Here is a 17,227-nt window from a genome sequence, read left to right on the forward strand (position 1 = left end):
TTTATACTGACAAATATTCAGCCCGTCAAGTCGCTAGTAGGCTCTCCATGTACCAGCATCTGATTGGTTTTTCTGGATAAGATGGCTGTGTGTTGCCTTTTAAGTAGTTGAAAGCTATGATACATGCTGTGTTTGCAGTAAAGGAAAATCCATAAAGAATGTTAAATAAGACAGCTTAAACTATACAATGATCTCAGCGCAAGCTGCAATGCTAAATGACGCTTACTGGCATGTGGCAATATATGAGAGGAAGTGTAGCAATTTAGTGTAGCTGACATCCTCATGGAGGACCCTTAATAGAGAGCGCTACTGCATTCGCTTTCTGTAATGACTCCCTCTGCTGCTGCCCCATCAGACAGCTGCCCCACAAGCACAATGGAGAGGAGCAGGAAAAAAGCCACAGTTTAGCAAATGTGAACAAAGCACTTAGCAGAAGAGGACAGAGAAACAAAATCCATCTCACGGGAGCATCAAAACTGCCAGGATCATCTGCCTTCCAGCTGTGAAATGAGTGCAATTTAGCAATCTTCACACCGGAGCTAGGAACAGCGGGAACCCTTGTCATTCTGGCCCATTCCAGCTCACAGCCACGCCCGCTCATACTCCTCCGTTTATCACTGTGATATTTCTCCAGCCACGCCCACTCATGCTCTCCAGTTTTTCACAGTGATATTTCTCTAGCCACACCCACTCATGCTCTCCTGTTTTTCACAGTGATATTTCTCTAGCCACACCCACTCATGCTCTCCTGTTTTTCACAGCGATATTTCTCCAGCCACACCCACTCATGCTCTCCTGTTTTTCACTGTGATATTTCTCTAGCCACACCCACTCATGCTCTCCTGTTTTTCACTGTGATATTTCTCCAGCCACACCCACTCATGCTCCCCTGTTTTTCACTGTGATATTTCTCTAGCCACACCCACTTTTCACTGCGCACCTTAAAGGTATAGTATGGCAATAGAAGGACACTGCGACATCAAAATGAAAATCAAAATACAACTGTCATCACTAACATATTGGATAAACAACCTCACAGCATGTTATCTTCTTGAAGCATGACATGGATTCAGAGCAATACCCTCAGCAAAAAGCAATATCAGCTACTTTGCTATTCTGAGGAAAGACTAAATGTGTGCCATCCAGGTAAAATTTTGGACCAACTCTACTTTTTAAGCTGTCAATGGCTTTACATGACAAAAAATGTAAAACATGTCCAAAAAAATGACCTATGGTTATTTAGCTATTGATCATAGTGTTTTCCATAATGTTAACTAGATTGCAAGCACAATATTACACACAAAGCAAAACATCTTCCATAAAGAGAAATACATTTTCTCCAAGGATTTCAAGTGTGCAAGCCTAATCCAAATCCAGGCTAACAGAAAAAATGTAATCAATTTAATATTTCAGAAATATTGACTTACAAGTAGGCAGTTCATTGCCATTCATGAAACCGCTATTATGGATTAATATATCCATACATGTCCTTTTCTGTTCATTAACATTTTGAGTATTGAGCAAATTAGATAAGTTGACACATTTTCAATATCACGTTATTCAAGAATCAGAGCGTAAAATTGACATGTAAAATGGTTTCTGGGGGTTACATTAGTTTACATTAGTTCAAGCTGTTTGCAGCTAAATGTACCAAGTAAGTAAACTAGGTAGCAAGCCAATTTACTTTGCTAGGCTACCTCTGTGTCTTTGGCTGAAATGCCGAGCACACTGGTGGGTTTGCAGGAACATTCCATTGCCTTGTCTGCCACCGTGAGAGCACTACTGAACATTAGCACCAAAAGATTTGAGAGGCTTTGTGCACAGCTCTAATTTCGGCACTTACAGTGATGTCATTTTGTTCATAAACAACAATTTGGCTCAAACCGAACAATTAAAAATACAAATTTAGAGGACATACACATGGCCTGAAGTACTGAATTTCTCCCACCAAATCTCATTATTTGCATTGCAACGGCTCCCCAAATAGACAGGGGGCAGTATAGGAAGAGAGGACTCACGTTGTAAAGTATGTCCACCCAGCCCTCCATGGTGATGCACTGGAAGACAGTCAGCACGGCAAACAGGATGTTGTCGAAGTTGGTGATGCCGAAGTTCGGGCCGATCCAGTACTCCCTGCATTCGGTGCCGTTCTCGCAGGTCCGCGCCGGGGCCTCCTGACCGCAGGGGAAATCCGCCACACGCTCATCTACGGGGACAAAAGACACACGCGAGGTTTCGCGAGGCAAGGGGTGTATCAGGACTGTGAGGGGCGTGAGCACTTAGCTAACCTCACTGTTGAGTCGGAAATGAACACAGGGTTCAGGGGTCAGTCTGAAAGTCCTGAGATTCATACCTATAAGGTTCCACTGTACGACACAGCATGGCACTCCCTCTTTTATCTCTGTTTTTCTCAGCACCTCTATTTCTCTCTCACTCTCTCTCTCTATTTCTCTCTCTCTCATGCACACACATGCACACACGCTTTTAGAATTTGAGCGTGTAACACCTACAAACACACTGTACTGTTTTATTTCAATATGAACCACCCTCTCATCTCACAGAATAAATTAAAGAGTATTTATGATATTACCAATACAGCAAATACCTGAAATGAGATTCAAATATATTTTGTATACCAAATAACCAAGTGCTCAACAGTATACAGTACCAAATTTTAATTCTGGTGATGAGGGCTGTTCATAATAAATTAATTAATGGGGCTGGGCACAGTCAACCACAGTCTAACTAATGCCTTGAATAAATTATCTCAAAAGATAATTCACAAAATCAATCTGAGGATAACTCATCTCCATTTTCATTCGGTTATGAAGATGACCAGTTACAGACAACAGACCGGTGTCTCTAAGGCAAATTAAGGCCCATCAGGCTGAATTCTGTCTTATTGTGCAATATTGTGGAACAGTATAAAGTTGTATGGAGTAATGGCTTAGGGCCCAGGATTATATTAAGAAGACCACTGGTTCATATCCCAGGTTCATATCCCAGAAGGACCTTTTGTTATGGCCCACACTTTGTTTCAGTGAACACTCTCACATTAAAAACCACTTGGTCATGCTGAGACTTGCTTATGTCCAGCCCCACTCTTACCCTATCTCACCATAAACTGTTCACCAACAAAAACAAAAAGATCTCATTTTCCATCCAAGGTTTTAGATGACGGTTCTGCTGTTTCCCAGCAAACCAAATCACCTGTGAGCCTGGAGACCGCCTTTTACACACTCTTACCTTGGAGTCAAGACACTGCCTTTAACGGAGTCCCACCCGGGCGACAAGAGACTGCCTTTTACACACTGCCACTTAGTTTCGCAGAGACAGTGTTTATGCCCTGCCAGAGACTGTGTTGAAGCAAGACTGTGCTAAATATACTCCCTAAAATATATAACTTTGTGTCACCACCCGCAAGGGATGATAGGAAAGCTGATAATTAGAGGGGAAGATATCTGGCCTACTGTCTCGAGCTTCCGAGGGTGGGTTAACCTCATGCCCTTCCCACAGTCCCTCCCCAGCTCTGAAGGGGTCTGGGTTCTAAAAACAATAACCACAGGAGGACTGAGATAAAATCAGAACAGTGCCCAATACGGAGCTGCTGGGTGGCTCATCCTGTAAAAGCCCTGTTCTAGTGCAGGGTTGGACCACTGTCTGATATCAAATCCAAAACCAAGTCAGTGCTGACTGTGGCTTGCAGCCCCACAGGGCGATGCACAATTGGCTCTCGCTGGGTTCTAACATCACCCAGGAATTTCAGTTAGCCTCTATGACAGCATCTCATTAAGCACCAGTCACCCCTGCTGGTCAATCAGGAGTCCGCAAGTCAATCTGCTGAGCTGCACATGAAGTTTGACTCATGTCTGCAAGAGCCTGACTTGTGGTGCAGTACATGATTGTCTGTGCTCTTCTGAATTGTTGAACGGAGGTTGCACACAGTAATGTGGCATGACCACAACTGGCCATTCAAAACTGGAGAGAAAAGGGGGATAGGGACATTCACCTCTTTCTTGTTCTTCGTAGAGGAGGCAGTTCCTGCTAGGCCACCCTGACAACAGTAGGAAGCTGGCTAACAGAAATGATGGACGGACTCGTATACATGGGATAAAAGATGAGGCAACATCCCTGACAACCCCCAGGCCAAATCTTTTAAATCTGCATTTAAGAACACTTCTGACCTTGCAGCATGATCCTCATCTTCAGTGCCACCGATCCTTTCGATTACGGGAGGGTTTATTAGATCAAGGCCTTGAGCATGTCAGATCATTGAGTCGTGCAGTTGCTGACATATCTGAGCCTGTCTGCGTTAGGCCGTACACATGCATGTGCACATGCCTGTGTGAAAGGCAGAATTAGTGTAACTGTGTGTTGCGTTACCTGTGTTGACCCTGAAGCAGGTGTAGTGGAATTTGCCCATGTAGAACTCCACACCGATGATGGCGAACATGACGATGGCAAAGAAGAGCAGGAGCCCAATCTGCAGCAGAGGAACCATGGCTTTCATTATGGACTTCAACACTACCTGCAGGCCTGCGAGAGAGAAGAGGGAGAGAGAGAATGAGATCAGCCAGAATAGGCCCCAGTGACTAGTACGTTTGAGCTGTTGTGATATTGCTCCCTGAGTCCCTTTACAGGAAGTGAGGTGGTTGTTGTACACATTTAAAGGTTCAAAAGGGTTCAGATAATGAGGCACATTCAATTGCACTGTGAGAACTCTAAATTTTGTATTTTTGGCACTAGATTTAAATTGAGAGTGAGAAAGAAAAAGAGAGAGAGAGCGACACACAGAAACTTATCGTAAAAGAAAGACATGAGAACATAGCAGTGTTCAGCATTGTTATAAACAGTAATAGCTATAAATGCAGACACAGGCAATAGTAGACGCCAATCTGTCTCTGAAGTCAATGAGTCTTCACATAATCTGGATTCACAAAAATGTTTTGTCTGCCCCCTGGAAGAAAAGGCTTTATCTCTTTAATGACTTTGTAGCCTAATCTGATCTATCCCATTTTGTTTTTATGCCCGTGTCATCCTTGGTCTTGGCAGAGCGTGCACAGGTGCATCTTCCCCGAAACGCCCGGCGCTAGCCGCTGCTGCGCTTGCCTCCGCGGCCCTCCCGCTGAGCAGCGCAGGCGATGCGCCGGAGGAGCACGCTACAGGAGCAGCCGTCGCAGGCAAACTGCAGGTGAGCGGCGGGCTAAACAATCGGTCACGCAAGGTGAGGCCAGATTAATTCTGCTCACGGACACCGTCCCTTCCCGGGCGACTCTACGATCATTCACAAGCCACTGAGTGTGGAGCCTGCAAGACACGGCCAGCCCAGCCAGGCCTGGATCCTATGAGGTCATGAGACACGTTACACGCCGTAACCCAACACTTTAATAGCAGAAACCAGCCAGCAGGGCGGAGCTATCTTTATGTGTATATGTAAGAGTTGAGGAGACTTACTGGGGATTCCAGACACCAGTTTGAGCGGTCGCAGCACACGCACTGCCCTCAGCGTTCGCAGGTCGAAGTCCCCCCCACCCCCAACATTGGCTAGGATCCTGGAAAGACACAAACAAAGTTTCATCATTATCTCATGACAGAACAAAAAAAACACGCCGGTCAATTTATTATTTCTGGGTTTAAGTTTGGAAAAAGATGAAACGTCAAATTCCATTGTATTAAATGGTATCTTCCTTATGGTGCCTGCCTTCATAACATGACTTTCATCTGTTTGCTGTCAACATGATGTGCAATTGTGGCAAATTTACTGTCAGACTGTTTTGTAATTCATATCAAAAAAACAGGCCAGTATTCAATAAGCATCGGTCCTTAACTGCTAGTCAAAGGTAAGGACAGATTTTGATTGACTCCCAGACATCGTGTTTGCATTTAAATGAATGATACACACATTTTGATAAGAACTGTTCCAGAAATGCATAGACCCCCAACATATTATCCATAAACCACTGGACAAGATTAAGATTTTTCATTTCTGCATGCAATGACACATTACTGCCAGCTGTCCTCATGTGGGAAGCTCTCTCATGCAGAGTACAGTCTCCACTTCACTTGATCAAATATCAAAGTTGGCGTTAACAGTCACATCAAATGGCACAAAGTTTCCACGGTGCTCATCTTAAGTCGGATCTAATAACTCTCCCTCTTTCTGTCTCTCCCTCTCAGGTTCTGACTGAGCTTTCTTGATCCTCCTGGGTGTCTGCAGAATCACTGTTCTTTTTCCTTAAGCATACTCCCAGCCATCTCTACTGATGTGACACAACCTCACTCTTGAGAGGAAAGACAAGACAGGAAAAGAGAATGAGAGATGGAAAGAAGTCTTACAGTTTTCAGTGGAGATCTATTCACATAAAACACCAAAGGCCATTTGCTCAAAAATGAACATTAGCTTGCATAGACATATATGTAATTGAACTGTGAAATTAGTTTTTAAATTTCATACAGAAGTAAACAAACAAATAAATAAACAAATACATTAATTAAAAATAAATACGTCTTTGAAAGTCTGAGCCCCAAGGAAAGTGTCATACACACACACACATAAACACACACACACACATACTGTGGCCCACAGTTAAGTGATTAACATTAACAAAAACGTGGTGCTGACAAGCATAAGCTTTCTCTGGTTTAAATTTTTTTTTGTCAGAACTAGAGCTGCAATACTGAAGCTCTGTATTTCTCAGAAACCAGGGGCTTGTGGGTGCTATTACCAGCCGGACACAGGGGGCCTAAGAAGTGCTGTTCTGGAGCATGCAGGAGATTGCCTGCTCTCAGGAAGAGAGCGCTAAGAGCAAGAGTGGATGAAGGAGATAAGCACACAGAAATGGGGAGAGGGAAAGAGAGGACAGCAAAGAGAGTCAGTGAGTAGGTGAGCAAGAGACAGAAGGTATGGGGAGACTGGATGCTCGTATGCTGTTCTGGGCGTCACAACAGTTCTTACCAGTTATTAATTCGGCCAGCAATTTCAGTTTTCTCCACATTATTTCAATGAATGTCTTATTTCAAATTTTTAAAAAGGCTGCAAAATTGCTAATGTTTGTGAACATCTTTCGTTAGCCAGCTAGAACTACCAGTAAGTACAGAGTAAAAACTTTACAGAGGAGCAGAAGCTGGACAGAGGAGCAGGAGTTATACAGAGGAACAGGAGCTGTACAGAGGAGTGGGAGCTTTACAGAGGAACAGGAGCAGTTCAGAGGAGCAGGAGCTTTACAAAGGAATAGGAGCTGTACAGAGGAGTGGGAGCTTTACAGAGGAACAGGAGCTGCACAGAGGAGTGGGAGCTTTACAGAGGAACAGGAGCTGTACAGAGGAGTGGGAGCTTTACAGAGGAACAGGAGCAGTTCAGAGGAGCAGGGGCTTTACAGAGGAACAGGAGCTTTACAGAGGAGTGGGAGCTTTACAGAGGAACAGGAGCTTTACCTAGGAGTGGGTGCTTTACAGAGGAACAGGAGCTGTTCAGAGGAGTGGGAGCTTTACAGAGGAACAGGAGCAGTTCAGAGGAGCAGGAGTTTTACAAAGGAACAGGAGCTGTTCAGAGGAGTGGGAGCTTTACAGAGGAACAGGAGCTGTTCAAAGGAGCATGAGTTTTACAAAGGAACAGGAGCTGTTCAGGACACAACAGCAACACACCAGCCTTATCACACACTTTCTCACATTGCCTGAATCTGGCAGCATAAAAGGTAGTGAAGGCAATGAACTGGTGCACAATGTTAGGTGAACAGTGCAGTGACAGTCACAGGATACAGGTTTGGTTTCATGTATCCAGTCTGTCTGTTGTTTTTTGTTCACATTTTGTTCTCGTTTTTTGAATGTTAGACCGTTAGGCTGGTGGATAAAAAGCTTTAAAGTGAAGTAATAAGTCTCCCTTCCCCTTTCACTGACTGCTTTCATAAAATAAAAGGCAGCAATGTACGAATCTGCACGTGGTCCTCATATACAAGTGAGAAGACACTCACAGAAAGAACAACCTTTATAGAATTCAGCAATAAAGAGAATGGGCACCTGAATTAAGGTCATTATTCAGGCTGGTAATGCCCTCCAGCACAGTGGTAATGCAGACCAGGCAGAGATAATGGAGGATGGAGACAGTATTGAGGCACAGGTTATGAGATGGCTGTTCAGGAGTTGCAGATTGATGCCCAGTCATGTGACAAGAGTGGCTTTTAATATCCCCTCAGCAGCTCTTATCAGTGGACCAATATTTCTCTGTGACCAGTCACCCCTGCACAGGATATGCTGTATGACAAGCAATGGTATCAGCAATCAGTCACACTAGGTTCCTGTCAGAAGCCCAGTACCCAATCACAACATAATGGCTCTGCATTCACTGGAGTGCCACTGCAGTATACATACATACACACATGCATGCACACACAGCAATACACTCACATGGATGCATGCATGGACACATCGAAACACGCACAGTTGCACACAAAATTGCACAAAAAACATATGCACGTACGCAAACCCACACACATACATGCATTCCTGCACACAGACACACACACACACACACACACACACACACACACTCCAGCAAACACGAACATGCATTCACACACAAATGCATGCATACATGCCCACATGCACACACAAATGTAGGGATACACACACATACATGCATTCCTGCACACACACACACACACTCCAGCAAACACAAACATGCATACACACACAAATGCATGCATGCATGCATACATGCCCACATGCACACACAAATGTAGGGATACACACACATACATGCATTCCTGCACACACACACACACACTCCAGCAAACACAAACATGCATACACAAACAAATGCATGCATGCATGCATGCATGCCCACATGCACACACAAATGTAAGGATACACACACATACACATGCATGCATGAATGCATGCACACAAACGTACAGTATGCACCCATACAAATATATCCGTGTGCACACATGTACACCTGTGTAAGCAGACAGACATATAAACACAAATGCACCCACACAAATGTATGCATGAAGGTGCATATATATGTTTATAAATGCACACACACACAAACTCACATATATGTACACCAAAACACACATAAGCACAAACATTCACACATGCACACACACATGCACTTACACACAAACATGCAGCAAACACACATACTCCTGAAGACATACATGCACATGCACACAAACATGTACAAACACACCCACAGCACATTATTAGTCATAAAACAAGGTTCGACAAAGTGGTACAATGCACATGCAACCTTGTATCCTACAAGTAAAACCATCTGAGACTGATGTATTTTAAAAGTCAATGAAATCTATCTGCAATAGACCATCACTGCACAGGGTACCATCTGGCAGTTTCATTAGATATTGATCCTATTTCAAACACCTGAATTCCTGAAAAACCTATTCGGGCTAAAGCAATGTATCACACAATGTATTCCAGGCTAAACAACTTTGATCAGTCTCGACCTTATCGGTTCTTTTATTTATTTATTTATGTATTTATTTATTTATTTATTTATTTATTGTGGTTTGTTTTCAGAAAGGAATACTGCAGAAAAACTAAATAATTTAATTCGTCCAGCACTGTGAGCCACTGTGAAGTCATATACCGTGAGAAACAATGCTATCAGCGTGTGTTAGTGGGATAATGACTTTATAACCTCCTATACCGTACATAAAATTAAACATTAGGTTTCATACAGCATGCAAAAGCATATTGCTTAATTTTATTGCGACTGAAAGTGTGTGAGAATTACCCATAAATTGGATGTTATAGAAGTGAACGTAGTGCACGGGCCAATTTGTGCAGGCACTTTAATAGCATGTAAATACTGTAGCTTCATATCCCGCTGGCTTTAAATCTCACTGCTGCTTTACAATTTGGCATCAGTAAGTTTTTTTTTTTGGCTAACCGTATAGGCCAAGTTTATGAAATATTAATTATGATAAGAGATTATATAAATTGATAAGGACTGAACACGTTGACAGCGGGTCAGACACAATAAATATGTGTAGTGGGATCTATTCAGCACTTAATGTCTCGCTTCACTGTACTAAAAGACCCGACTGGAAGACATTCGCATGGAAACGCTTTCCTGAAAAGCAATGAAGGAGTCCAAGACACTCAATAGCATGTTTCGTTTTTCTTCTATAGCATGGCTCGCAAGTTTTTTAGAGTACTGACTGACTTTCCTTTAGTGTTCAATATTTGAGTAAAGCGAGAGCAAACTGAACAAGCACAAGAAGCGTAAACCAGTGATTAATATATACAAAAAAAAATTAAATATTTTAAAAATATAAATCTAAATATTTCAACAGGGAAGGGCTGCAGCGGTTCCCTAGTGCTGTAACATGCATTTTACTGGTATGGTTTGGACATACACATAACCCTTGAAACGGAGAGGTTAATTATTATTTAACAGTACTAGGTAGTCATCTTCAACCAATGTTAAAGCAATTTGATCCTGCAGAGAGGGGTGCTGGTGATACAGTGCAGTCAATACTGACACTCCCCAAAGTTAGAATCAACAGCTCGGGCAGACAGATTGGTTGCTACTGGCAGGCTTGAGGCAGAGTGCTGTACAGGTGATGAAAGTGTACTGACACACCCCTCAGTCCCACTGCTCTCTATAAATTTCTCTACACTCACACATATCCACTGCTCCACCTTGCCGTTGCGGGTAAATTATTCATAGCGTTAATGTCTTTTTCTGCTCCTAGAAAGAGAACCACGGAGATAGAGGCAAGAATGCTGGCACCTGCTACTACCTATGCATCCACACATGTGCACTCACACATGCATATATGATAGGGGTGAAACCGGTATAATGCTACATCATGATACTACATGATGAAATGGTCATTTTGTAAGTCAAGCCGTTTATCATGAAATATGGAATCACACAACCTTGTTTCAGTCATTCAAAAAAATATAAAACCTACAGTATAATAAAACTTTGTAAGACAATGGAGGAAGTAGAGTAAAGCAAGTATTCCCCCACATTGCATCACCACTCTGAATCTGCCAGCTCTTGAAATGTAGCCTTAGTACTTTGAAAAGATGCTACTATGCAAGGGCACTTAACAGCATTACAAAGGATCTCTCACATTTTCTGAAATATGTCTTAGAAATTATTTAATCCGGTGGTAGAGCAACTCTGTGTGTTTACGTCTCATGTTAAAATGTCTGAAGATGCCACTGAGTATGACAAATTTCACGCCCATGGTAGACTGCACTTTTCAACTAGATTGTTACTTTGGTTGTAAGAAGAAATAAATGTCAGGTCAAACGCATTGATGGGAACGCTTAATGACAATTCTTTAAATTCTTGCGGATACTTTATTAATCCTTATGAAGAAATTAGTTTAGAGGGCACCCTGAAAAGCACTCCATCTAAAATGTTTTTTTTTTCTATTAATAACATCTTTTTGTCAAAATTTGAAATGCTACTCTGATGAATGACTACACTCTTCATATTTTCCACTTATCTTTTATTGTTATTATTTGGAATGTGTTAAACAGTTTTTAAAAATTAAGCTTACTCCTCTGTGTCTACAACATTTTTAGGTGTCTTCATTTTAAAAATATGAAGTGGTATAAAACCAGGTAAAGAAATATACAACAAATTGGTGGAGACATACATTATGAGTGATTTCTTAAAAATGCTATAAAATGTATTTCATGATACATTAATAAGTGTGTTTTTTAGCATAATTTACATACCATCATACACCTAATGCCCCATACAGAAATATGCATAAACATGCACATGCATGTACATACAAATATGCATGCACACACACACACACACTTAATGTGGCCAATGTAAACTCAACTGGCCAAGTATATTGAATAATCACAATCTCGAGGTCAGAGTTGAATAATTAATTGATTTTATGGGTCCAATCTAAGCAAGCTCAGCATACCAAAACTCCTAAGGGAACTCTCGCTTTTGAACCTTTGTTCTGATTGGACTAGGAGGGCTGGTGTTTCCCAGGGGCTGGTATCAGAGTGTGTAGGAACTGCCAGACCCATTTACAGAGCCCACGGATACACTGCTCTGTGTACCTGTCCAATTACCTCTTTGGCCACAAGAGCCATAATCATTAAAGCGGGCTTGGATGATTTCATGCTTAACCTGGCGTTGTTGTATTGTTGAGCAAAAACCAAGCCATTTGAAGAAAAATGTCAGAGGATAATTGCACTCTGGTTATCATAACATTAATGGTTTCATAATGGAGAGGCCATGACCTTTCAAGATGACAGAGAGTGACTGCGATACTAAAATGAGTGATGATTCTATCAGTAGTCTCAACTCCAGTAGTCTCAATTCCCCATGTGATGTTAGAGGCAAATGAAGCTGAATCTGGAATAACTAATATGGGCACAATAATATGCCACAAATTACACTTCACTCCTGTCACATGATCTGAAGAATCTAAAGTGCATAGGCAATGTGTAAAGGAGACACTTGCAAATGATTTAATGTGTATAAGATGATATATTTAAAACTAGACTATTGATTTCATATAATTGGAAAAGTAAAAGGCATGTCTAATAGCACTAAATCAACAAAGAGAAGCCTGAGCTCCATTTCACATGCCATAAACTCAAATAAAGAGAAGACTGAGAGAAGGGTCTCACCTCAAACCCAGTCCAACTCCCAGCCAAATCCCAGCCAAAATGCACCCTAAGCCCAGCCAGACTCAACCCGTAGCCAGTCCAAATTCACACAAACCCCAGTCCAGCTGAAACCACAGCCAGTACAAATTCACACAAACCCCAGTCCAGCTGAAACCACAGCCAGTACAAATTCACACCAAACCCAGTCCAACTCAACCTACAGCTAGTCCAAATTCACACAAACAATGCCCCGCATTCCAGGTTACATTGAGTGCAGTCCAAACTCACTCCAAAAAAGTTTCCCTCAGCAGCTAATTGTCGTCTGGTTTTCGTATCTGTCACTGCATGTCAGCCTGTCGAATCACCATGTTTCCTCTGTCTGATTAACATATCCACCCTGCCTGTCTGTCTGTTCAGCATGTCCCTGATATATCACCCCACTACGGGCACGGTCTTTATGCTGCATCTGACGAGAGAGATCTGCCTTTGAAACTGAACTTCAAAGCCTGTTTTATGGAAACACAAGCTCAGGATCGGATAGAATGAGACAGAGTGAGAGAGAAACAGACAATCAGTGAAAACAGTTCTCCCATCACAGAGGGGGTTCTCTAACTATACGGCTGTGGATTCCAGCACGGTGCCTTTTTAGAGGATTTTGTGTAAAACTGCAAACTGCAAAAACTGGAAACACTGCATTCTAGGCTCAGATTCAAAAACCCCAAAAGTAATGTAAACTGCAGACAGGGGGCCAGTACGTGTATATATATATATATATATATATATATATATATATATATATATATATATATATATATGTGTGTAATCTTATGTATGTGTGTGAGTATCTGTGCCCCACCTGCTATGCCATTAAAGCAAAACTCCGTGGCAGAATTTATTTAATTCAATTTTTAGTGAAGGGTTAATATGCTGATGTCTGCTGTAGAATAATTTCCTGTACTCATTGAGCTTCTTTCGCGGCTGAGTTTCTCATGTAAAATAAATTTTGTACCGAAATGTGGCTCCAGGTTAAATAAAGGTTAAATAAAAATATAATATGTATGTAAGCTATGTAAGTCATCCAGGGTGAGGACATCTGCCAAATGAATGAGTCTGCAATTAAGAAAACAAATGAAAATCAGAAATGAAATCGGTGATGCTGTTAAACTACTTGGCAGTGACTGTAGCCTTGAGCGCTGCTGGACCAGCCAATCATCAGAGAGAGAGGCAGGTGGTCAGCCACCCTCAAATCTCAGATCTCTGTCATTCCCCACCCTCTTCTCCCCCATTACACTTGGCCTTAAACAGCCTCCGCTGCACTCAAAAAGAGATCCAGTTCAGCTGGACCCGTTCCACTGTAAGAGCCAAAGTCAGAGAGCACAATCACAAATGGCCTTTAGAAGTGCAGCAGCAGCCGTTTATCGGATCTGGACCATGCCGGTGCCAAATGAGTCCGGCAGCCGGGCAGGGAGACAAACAGCTGGCTCTGGCGTCACCCAGGGACTGGAGAGTTTCAGTTCAGCCTGGGATGACAGCGTGTCACCGCGCAGCAGTGACCCCTGCTGGTCAATCGCATGCCCGCAAGTCAACCTGGTAAGACGCACACAAAGCATCTTCCTCCAGCTTGGGTCTGTCTTGTGTCAATTCATTTGGAGGCACTTGGTTGATCTTGAACAGATTAGATGCTTCTGTACACTTCAGAATTCAGAATGGTCCTCATGTTCAAAAATGCCAATAACAGACTCCAAAGGGCAATCAAAAGGCTAGAATCCACTAAGGAAGAAATTGAACACACCTGACTAATCAGAAACACCTGTGAAACCAATTGTCCCAAAAATTATGATGGCCTTTATTTATAAAAAGTGCTGCAATTTCTACATGGTGAAACCAGGAGGTTACTAATGGACCAGAAGGCATATTCAGTACTCAGAATTAGTAGATAATGAGAGATGAAATAAAGAAGTACTAGATATATTACATGAACTAAAGACAAACAAGGCAACGGGCCCTGAAGGCACATACTCAAGGATACTCAAAGATTTACATGAGATCATCTTCAACCCACTGGCAGGTATTTCAGACAGTCTTTAGAAACTGTAGAAATACCAAACGACTGGAAGATAATATAATACCAATATAAAAAAGGGGGACTTTACTGATCCAGAAAAATACAGGCCTGTCAGTTTAACTTGCATCACAAGTAAAATCCTGGAATCTATCATTAAAGACAAGTTAGAAATATTTCTTGAAAATAACAACATCGTAAGGGATAGCCAGCATGGTTTTCGCATGGTCATGCCTGACAAATATTTTGGCATTCTTTGAAGAAGTTACCAAGAGTTTTGATTGTAGCTAGGCTTATGATATTATATAATTAGATTTCAAAAAAAGCATTTGATAAGGCACCACAGGAGAGACTCATTATCAAAATGAAGACAATAGGAATTACAGGAGGTATTTTGGTACTGGCTACAGGGTAGATAGCAAAGAGTAGTAGGAGGGATCTTATCTGAGCAAGGTACATTGGGAAGTGGAGTCCCACAGGATCAGTTCTGAGACCACTGCTCTTCCACATTTATTTAAATGATCCTGACAGGTATATTAAAATTACATTTGTTGAATTTTCAGATTATAAAAAACTGGGAGGTTCAGCTAACAGTTTGAAATCTACTAATGTAATCCAAGAAGATTTAAACAGGATCCATAAGTGGGCAGAAATCTGGCAAATGAAATTCTATATAGCTAAATGCAAAGTTCTACATGTGAGAAATAAAGGCAAGACTAGTTTGGGGAGTAACACAATTGGAATGTGCTCAATTTGCTCAACTTTAGAGTATTAGTCGATCAAAGCCTTTAGGCTCTAGGCACTGTGCTGTAGCAGTTAAAAGGGCAAACTGGATGCTGTAATATATACTGTAGTCAAAAATATTGAGTATAAATCCAAGGAAGTTATACTTATCTTATACAATCCCTTTACCAGACCACACTTAGACTATTGTGTGCAGTTCTGGGGACCATACTACAAGCAAGTTATAGAGGCTCTGGGAAAGGTTCAAATTGGTTCCCAGTATGAAAGATAAAAGTTATGAGGAAAGACTTAAGATGCTTAATCTCTTCAGGTTTAGTAATAACAGACTTATGGGTAATTTGATTGCTTTTAAATTCATAAAAGAGATTAACAAAGTGAACTAGAAAGGTTACAATTTCTGAAGGAATTGTGTGGGCTTGCTTCAAATTCCAACTGCCACTGTCCTCAAGTCTCAATGCATTTCAATGAGGGCACATAGCTCAGAAGAAGCACGAAACCATCCATACCCACGGCGCACCGTAGCGTTACATGTACAGCCAGGGATCAGCAAGTAGCGATTATGTTCCAGGCATTCGTAATATCCTAAAAGTGTCATGAGTAAAACTTGGCTAACTATATAGCTAGCTAGCTATGACATGCCCTCATCTCTGTAACGTTATTTGTTGTCCTCCGTGTGTCCATACATCTGTATTGTTGGTTGTAGCATCCGTGTGTCCATACATCTGTATCGGTGGTTGTAGCTGTGTGTCATTAGCTCCTACTCATGCGTGCAGGATAGCATCCGTACCCGGATTGTAGTTGTGTGTCCGTAGCTCCTACTCATGCGTGCAGGATAGCATCCGTATGCGCTAACTAGGTTAACTAAAGTAGGTGAAACGCAAACATGTTAGGGTTAGCTAAAGTAACTTTAGGCGATAAAGATGTGCTTAAAAATCTCGTGCTGTTGGAAGTGCATCCGACTAAACGCCGAACTAGCCGGTCATTTTGGTGTAAAAAGTTTGAATGTAGTGCAAAAATTGTAGGACTACTTAGAGCTAGAACAATGGGCGGAAAGTACAGATAATAAATATGAAAGATATCAAGAGTGGGCTTGCCGGAAACAAGACCACTAACTACAAGAGATTCTTCAGGTTTAGTTTGGCTAGTAGAACGAGGGGGCATAAATGGAAATTAGCAAAAGGTAAATTCCGCAAAGACATTAGGAAGAATTTTTTCACACCGAGAGTAGTCACTGTGTGGAATACCTTGCCAGGTCATGAAGTAGAGGCAGAAATTTGGCAGTTTTCAAGACCAGACTTGATACGGTGCTAGATACTGTCTAGTTTGTGGGTAAACCGAGCACCAGGTACATTTTAGTGGTAAGAAAATGGCGAGCATTGTTGGGCTGAATGGCCTGTTCTCGTCATTATGTTATATTGTGCTATGTTAAACCAATATATATATATATATATATATATATATATATATATATACAAAAACACCCTTAAATAAAATCTGAGAAAGTGCACTTTAACTATACATGATTGCAAATCTAAAATTGTGGAGTACAGAACCAAATCAAGAAAAAAGATGTCTTTGTCCCAAACATTATGAAGCTCACTGTATACTATAAAGGGGGAAGTATAAAAAAGAAGTGCAGCATTACTCTTGCTGTATGAATGCACAATTAGACAATTACTGCCCTCTATGAGCACATATAACTTTCCATGTTTCAAATGCATATTATTTGACCCATACTCACATTTAAAAAGGCAAATTATCAAAATGAGATTTCATACAGTACCATCTATGCCTTCATAC

The 17,227-nt window shown here is 41.6% G+C and overlaps 1 protein-coding gene across 27 annotated transcripts in view; it reads right to left on the minus strand.

The window, feature by feature from the left end:
• The window catches only part of cacna1ba (calcium channel, voltage-dependent, N type, alpha 1B subunit, a), a 186,704-nt gene that overhangs the window by 104,567 nt on the left and 64,910 nt on the right, over positions 1 to 17,227 (minus strand). For all 27 annotated transcript variants that reach the window (XM_035378855.1, XM_035378856.1, XM_035378857.1 and 24 more), the window contains exons 4-6: positions 5,455 to 5,552; positions 4,384 to 4,536; positions 2,019 to 2,206 (exon numbers count right to left, since the gene is read on the minus strand). In XM_035378855.1, the coding sequence (XP_035234746.1) occupies positions 2,019 to 2,206; positions 4,384 to 4,536; positions 5,455 to 5,552 (439 nt within the window). The remainder of the gene's footprint in view (positions 1 to 2,018; positions 2,207 to 4,383; positions 4,537 to 5,454; positions 5,553 to 17,227) is intronic.

Source organism: Anguilla anguilla, chromosome 10 (assembly GCF_013347855.1).
Source record: "Anguilla anguilla isolate fAngAng1 chromosome 10, fAngAng1.pri, whole genome shotgun sequence".
NCBI classification, from domain to species: Eukaryota; Metazoa; Chordata; class Actinopteri; order Anguilliformes; family Anguillidae; genus Anguilla; species Anguilla anguilla.